General features: G+C 43.2%; 1 protein-coding gene across 1 annotated transcript; it reads right to left on the bottom strand.

Moving 5' to 3' along the window:
- Positions 1–6,038: 6,038 nt before the first annotated feature.
- On the bottom strand, positions 6,039–6,686 carry LOC132061362 (uncharacterized). Its single transcript, XM_059454197.1, has one exon. The coding sequence runs from the start codon at positions 6,684–6,686 to the stop codon at positions 6,039–6,041; it is 648 nt and encodes a 215-aa protein (XP_059310180.1).
- Between the last annotated feature and the right edge of the window lie 1,004 nt (positions 6,687–7,690).

Below are 7,690 nucleotides of genomic sequence, written 5' to 3'. Positions count from 1 at the left end.
TTCCAGTGGTACACGAGTTTGCGGATGTGTTCCCCGCGGACTTGCCTAGTATGCCACCGGATCGTGATATTGATTTCAGGATTGATTTAGACCCAGGGACTCGTCCTATCTCTATTCCACCTTATAGGATGGCGCTAGCAGAACTCAGGAAATTAAAAGAGTAGTTGCAAGATCTTCTGAATAAGGGGTTTATTCGCTCGATTTCCTCTCTGTGTGGTGCTCCTATATTGTTTGTTAAGAAGAAGGATGAGTCTATGCGTATATGTATTGATTACTGCCAGCTGAATAAGGTAACTATTCGGAATAGGTATCCTATTCCCTGTATTGATGACTTGTTTGATCAGTTACAGGGAGATTCTGTGTTCTCTAAGATTGACTTGAGGTCTGGGTATCACCAGTTGAAGATTCGGGCAGAGGATATTCCTAAGACAGCTTTTCGAACCAGGTATGGACACTACGAGTTATTGGTTATGTCTTTTGGGCTTACTAATGCCCCAACTGCGTTCATGGATTTGATGAACAGTGTATTTAAGCCCTATTTGGACTCTTTCGTAATAGTGTTCATTGATGATATCCTGGTGTACTCTAGAAGTAAAGAGGAGCACGAGAAACATTTGAGAATTGCTCTTGGGGTATTTCGGGAGAAGGAGTTGTATGCCAAATTCTGTAAGTCTGAGTTCTGGTTGTCTTCTGTGTCCTTCTTGGGGCATGTTATTTCGAAGGAGGGTATAATGGTAGATCCTCAAAAAATTCAGGCAGTCAGGGAGTGGGCTAGGCCCACATCAGTGACAGAGATCCGTAGCTTCGTGGGTCTGGCTAGCTACTATCGTCGGTTTGTGAAGGGGTTTGCCTCTATTGCTTCTCATTTGACCCGCTTCACTCAGAAGGAGGTACTGTTTCAGTGGTCCGACGAGTGTGAGGAGAGCTTTCAAAAGCTCAAAACATTATTGACTACAGCACCATTTCTAGCATTACCCGTGGAGGGCAAGGATTTTGTTGTTTATTGTGATGCTTCACGTTCTGATTTGGGTGCTATTTTGATGCAGGAAAAGAAGGTGATTGCTTATGGTTCTCGGCAGTTGAAGGTGCATAAGAAGAACTATCCTTCTCATGACCTAGAGTTGGCAGTGGTGGCGTTTGCGTTGAAAATCTGGAGACACCACTTGTATTATGTCCATTGTGAAATGTACACAGACCATCACATTTTGCAGCATGTGTTCACTCAGAGGGATCTAAACTCTAGGCAGCGGAGATGGATGGAACTGCTAAAGGCTTATGACATCACCATTCTGTATCACCCTGGTAAGGCAAATGTAGTGGCTGACGCGTTGAGCAGGAAGTCGGCTAGTATGGGGAGTCTGGCTTATTTGATTTCTTCGGAGCATCCGTTGGCTAGAGAGGCTCAGACTCTGACTAAAAGTTTTATGAGGCTGGATATTTCCAACACAGACAGGGTGTTGGCTTGTGTTAAGGCTCGGTCGTTATTTTTAGACCAGATTAAGGCTAAGCAGTTTGAGGATGCTAAGTTGTGTAAGATACGTGATAAGGTGTTGCGTGGTGAGGCCAAAGAGGTCGTGATTGATGAGGAAGGCGTGCTGCGAATCAAAGGGAGAGTATGTGTGCTACGTGTGGGCAACTTGATCAAGACCATTCTGATAAAAGCTCATAGTTCGAGGTGTTCTATTCATCCTGGCGCTAGTAAGATATATCGGGATTTGAGGCAACATTACTGGTGGACTAGGATGAAGCGTGATAGAGTAGAGTTTGTTGCCCAATGGCTAAATTACCAACAGGTGAAATATGAGCATCAGAAACCTGGGGGTACGCTTCAGAGGATGCCTATTCCCGAGTAGAAGTGGGAAAGAATAGCCATAGATTTCGTGGTGGGTCTTCCGAAGACGTTGGGGAAGTTTGACTCCATTTGGGTTATTATTGACAGGTTGACTAAGTCTGCCCACTTCATTCTGGTGAAGATAACTTATGATGCGGAGAAGTTGGCTAAAATCTACATGCGTGAGGTGGTTAGGCTTCATGGGGTTCCTATCTCCATTGTGTCCGACAGGGGCACAACGTTCACATCCAGATTTTAGGAGTGTTTCCGTGAGGAGTTGGGTACGAGGTTGGGTCTTAGTTCAGCGTTCCACCCACAGTCTGCGGGCAGTCTGAGCGGACTATTCAGGTCCTTGAAGACATGCTTCGTGCGCGAGTGATAGACTTTGGTGGGCATTGGGACCAGTTCCTGCCTTTGGCCGAATTTGAATATAACAATAGCTACCACTCGAGTATCGATATGGCTCCGTTTGAGGCGTTGTATGGGAGGAGGTGTAGGTCTCCTATTGGATAGTTCGATGCATTCGAGGTGAGGCCTTGGGGCACTAATCTTCTGAGGGAGTCCCTTGAGAAAGTAAGGGTGATCAAGCTAAGCTCCTAGCAGCCCAGAGCAGGCAAAAGGAGTATGCGGACCGCAAGGTCTGAAATTTTGAGTTTGCAGAGGGAGAGCAAGTGTTGCTGAAGATCTCACCCATGAAGGATGTGATGAGGTTCAGAAAGAAGGGCAAGCTTAGCCCGAGGTACATTGGACCATTTGAGATCCTCAAGCATGTGGGGGAGGTGGCTAATAAGTTGGCCTTGCCTCCGGGTTTATCAGGCGTTCATCCAGTGTTCCATGTTTCGATGTTGAAGAGGTATCACAGGGATGGTTCATACATAATCCGTTGGGATTCGATTTTATTAGATGAAATTTTTCATATGAGGAGGAGCCCATTGCCATCTTAGTTAGCGATATTCGCAAGTTGAGGTCCAAGGAAATAGCCTCTGTGAAGGTCCAGTGGAAGATCGTCCGGTAGAGGAAGCTACTTGGGAAACAAAATTTGATATGCATAGCAAGTATCCTCTTCTTCTCACCGAGATAGATAAATTCTCCTAGTTTACTCACCTCTGTCCGTTTGGGGACGAACGGTGTTTTAATTGGTATCTGATGTAACGACCCTTCTGGTCGTTATGAAAAATGTAGGGTCACCCCACCAAATAGAACCTTTCCAAGGGTAGAACGAGTCAGTAAGAACTCAATTTTGTAAGCTTAAGAGCTGAAATTTGACTTGCTTGTGATTGTTGTTTTATTGTATTGAGTTCGTCGGGGGGTGACGTAGGAAATTAGAACTCTGTTGGGAATATCAAGGCCATGGGTGGATTCGTATAGTGTTTTTATGTCTGTGTACATGTTTTGATTGTGTTTGTGAGGCCTCGGATGAAATGTGGAATAAAAGGGGAGAAAACTGGACAAAAAGTCGAGCTCACTACCCAAAAGGCACCGCTGCGGCGGTGGGAGAACGGCTGTGGTGGTACAGCTGTAGCGGTGGGCTGACTGCCCCTAGAAGCCAGCCATTTTCTCTTGTGGCCGCTGTGGCGGGCGATTGCCCGCTACGGAAATACCGCTATAGCGGGGGATGGACCGCTATAGCGTTGAGCGAACTTTTGCTGGGTCCGCTATAGCGGTCACTTAGCCACTATAATGGGACCACTGCGACGGTCAGCGGGGGACAGAACTAATGTTTTAAAGACTTAGTCTCATATTTTTATTCATAATACCCCAACACAGTTCCCCACAAGCACGTAGGGTGAATTTTAAAGCTAGGGCAAGAAAACACTTGAGAGGTAATCTTTATTTATTCCTTCTAACCATTCCGTATCATTTTCATGATTATCATCACTCTTGTGGGTCTTCAATGGTGGAATTGTAATAGAAACCCTAGAAATTGTTAAACCTTCCAAACTTGATGGGTTATAGTTATTATCACTTATTTACCATCTAAAGGCTTGGGTTAGTTTCTCTTAATCATGGATTGAGTCCTTAGAGCCATAAACTAAGTGAATTGAGACCTAGGATTCTATAAAAATGGTATCTTGACCATGAAAGCTATTTGTAGTGGGAATGTTGTTATAATATCGGTATAAGTTGATGATTAATGATTACTAAGGCCCTTCTTAGTTTGTTTTACACCTAGAAAATCATCCACCCATTGGAATGGGGTAAAGGGAAGGGTATTCTTGAATTGGTACTTGTGATTTGAGTAATTGTGACTTATTGAGAATTTTACTTCTAGACTTTGAGAGTTCTGAGGCTTTAAGGAAAGGAAAAGATGTAGCGGAGTGACTTGCGTTGTTCCAGCTCTACGTTTGAGGTATGTTACGGTCTACTTGAGTTAGTCTTTGGTTAGCTGATTGTATGTTTTGTGAATTCTTTAGGAAAAAGCATGTCTAGTTTTCATGTATGATATTGTGTGGTTGAATTCCTATGTGAATGCGATTGAGTGATTGTGTAGCCTTCGTGCCACTATTCCTGTGTGTTAAATCTGCAGTGGATGTGTTTGTGATGAGGAGCTAATATGATCTTCTCGGCGATATTGTGATATGAAATGGTGACTTAAGCATTGATAATGAGAAGGTAAGAAATATTGTCCCATTAAGAGGCATGGAAAGGCACACATGTGACCTAGATTATGGGCTCGTGCTCCGAGGTTAGTTTAAAAAATGAGAGGTATATTGATATGGCCCATGTCCGAGGTTCGTTCTGGAACGGAGGTTTATGCTCGGGTCCGTGGAGTGGATCCGAAACGAGTGGTATATAGACACCATGGGTCCCCTGCAGGTCAAATTCAAACTTAGCCTCTTTTTCAAGAAGCTTACACAACGGATTAGAAATTTTGGAGAAGTCTTTGATGAAACGCCTGTAAAAAGCTGCGTGTCCCAAGAAACTCCGGACACCCTTAACTGAGATAGGTGGAGAAAGCTTTGAAATCACATCAATCTTCGCCTAATCGACCTCAATCCTCTTTTTAGAGATTCTATGCCTGAAGACGATCCCTTCCTTCACCATAAAGTGGCTCTTCTCCCAATTCAAAACCAAATTTGTCTTCTCACAGCGTTTAAGCACTTGACCCAGATAGTCAAGACAATCATCAATAGAATCACCAACCACCAAGAAATCATCCATAATGACTTCAAGAAAGTCTTTCACCATATCAAAAAATATCAACATCATACACCGCTAAAAGGTAGCAGGTGCATTGCAAAGATAGAAGGGCATCCTGCTGAAAGCGAATGTCCCATAAGGACAAGTAAATGTCATTTTCTCCTAATCCTCAAGGGCGATGGTGATATGATTGTAGCTCGAATGCCCATCTAGGAAATAATAGTATGACCACCCTACTAGCCAATCAAGCATCTGATCAATAAAAGGCATAGAAAAGTAATCCTTGCAAGTAGCAGTGTTAAGCTTGCAATAGTCCATACAAACTCTCCAACCTGTCACAGTCCTCATCGGAATCAGCACATTCTTTGCATTGGGCACCAATGTGATGCCGCCTTTTTTCGAAACACATTGAACTGGGTTCACCCATTTACTATCAGCAATAAGGTAGACCACTCCAGCGTCTAACCACTTGATGATTTCTTTCTTGACGACTTCTTGCATATTCTCATTCGGTCTCCTTTGATGTTCGACACTCGACTTGTTGTCCTTCTCTAACTGGATTTTATGCTCATAGATCCCAGAAAGAATCCCCATAATGTCGGCTATGGTCCAACCAATAGCACGCCTATACTCACGTAATATCTCCACAAGCCTCTCGATATGCTCCTCAGTCAGCAATACCGAAATAATCACTGGTAACGTATTATTTTGACCAAGGAACTCATACTTCCAATGTGATGGGAGCTGCTTAAACTCAAGCTTCGGTGGCTCAACGATAGAAGGTTTTGCTGTAGGTGTTGTTCTATTTTCTAGATCAAGATTAAGCTTCTTTGGGTGGTAAGAATATGAACCCAGCCCAACAAGTGAATTAACCGTCTCCACATAACCCTTCATGTCTTCAGCATCAAAATTGACAAGAATAGCAGCAAGAGCTTCTCCTAAACTTTCTTCTTCCATTTTGAATTCCACAGCTTCATCAACAACATCAAAGGAATCAATCACCGAAATGCTCTCGTAAGCACTTGGTAACTTCATCCCCTTACTTGCCTCAAATGTAACTTCCTCATCATTGACTCGAAATTTTATTTCGTTCTTTTTTCAAATCCATAAGAGCTCTTCCCGTAGCAAGGAAAGGTCTCCCTAGGATAATAGGAATATCCTGATCAACAGCACAGTCAAGAATCACAAAATCAGTGGGCAACATAAATTTATCAACCCACACAAGAACATCATCAACCATGCCAACCTGCCGCTTAATAGATCTATCAACCATCTGTAATCTCATAGTAGTCAGCCTTGGCATGCCCAAACCTGATTGCTTGTAGATAGCAAGTGGCATAAAATTTATACTTGTCCCATCGTCACATAGAGCACGAGCAAAACCATGGTACCCAATAGAACACGAAATGGTGAACGCCCCAGGATCTCCCTTTTTCTGGACAGTAGTTGTTGAAAGAATGGAACTCACAGTGTGAGTCAAACTCATGGTTTCATGTTGCACCGTCTTCTTCTTGGTCAACAGGTCTTTCAAGTGTTTAGCAAAACCGGGCATCTCCTTGACAACATCCAAGAATGGAAAGTTCAGAGATAACCACTTCAGCTGATCATAAAATTTCTCGAACTTAGCATCTTTCTTCTTCTTTACCAACCTTTGAGGAAAGGGCGTTTTAGATTTGAAAAGCTGAGTCAAAGGGCGGAGAGCCCCTTTTACCATCTGCTTGCTCTTATCATCAGCCACCTTCGAACTTTTACGGAATATCAGCAGCTTTCTCTTTAGTAGGAAGCTCATCATCAATAATTGATGCATCAGACTGCACCTCTTCCTCTTCATTAATTAGCTCCAGATCAACAACCTTCTTTTCAGCACTTTGGAGTATTTTACCACTCTGAGTACTAATAGCAAACACATGGTCAACACCATCTCCCCCATTCTTCGGATTCGGAATAGTGTCACTAGGAAGTCCTCTTTTTTTAGGAGGTTGTTGCTCTCTAGAAATATCACGCATCTACGACTCAAGCTTTTAAATAGCCATTGTATGAGATCCCACTATCTCTGTTAGCCCGGATAACATCTTTTTAGACTTGGTTTGATTTGCCAGAACCTTCTCAAGCATTGCCTCAACCCTCGAACTACCTTGATCGTTTGACTGCCCTTTTGGTGGAATATATGGATTGGAACTCTTATTTTTGAAATTGTTATTGTCGTTGTAGTTTCCTTAGTTTGCGCCACCATAATTATTGTTGTAGTTCCCTTGGCTGTTGTTGTAAGTACCTTGTCCCTGCTGAGGTCTCCATTGATTTTGCTTCTGGTACCCTCCCCCCTCCTTGGAAATTCTGCCTTTGATAACCCCCTTGAGAGTTGTTCATACAGCTAGCATCTTTAACCTGCATAGGAGGTCCCTCCTGATATGGACCCTCTTGGACTTGATACATCCCTTTCGGCATACCTAAAGCATCTTCATACACATTTACCTTCTTGGTCTGGTTCTCTTCAAATTTCTTGGTCAGCAAGGAGATATTCGTTGCAAGCTGAGCCAATGTCTGCTGAGTATCCTGATTCTCCTTTATCATAATCTGGATCATAGCATTCTCATAGGGGACAATGTCTGCATTGTTCAAGTGCCAAGCCTGATTGTGTGTAGTCAATCTATTAAGTATGTTGGTAACTCGAGTCTAAGATTTATCCATAAAACAACCATCAGTTGCATTGTTCGCAAT

The sequence above is a fragment of the Lycium ferocissimum genome, chromosome 6 (genome assembly GCF_029784015.1).
Source record: "Lycium ferocissimum isolate CSIRO_LF1 chromosome 6, AGI_CSIRO_Lferr_CH_V1, whole genome shotgun sequence".
Classification (NCBI taxonomy): Eukaryota; Viridiplantae; Streptophyta; class Magnoliopsida; order Solanales; family Solanaceae; genus Lycium; species Lycium ferocissimum.
The sequence above is the reverse complement of the archived record's forward strand: the minus strand, read 5'-3'. Positions and strand labels throughout refer to the sequence as shown.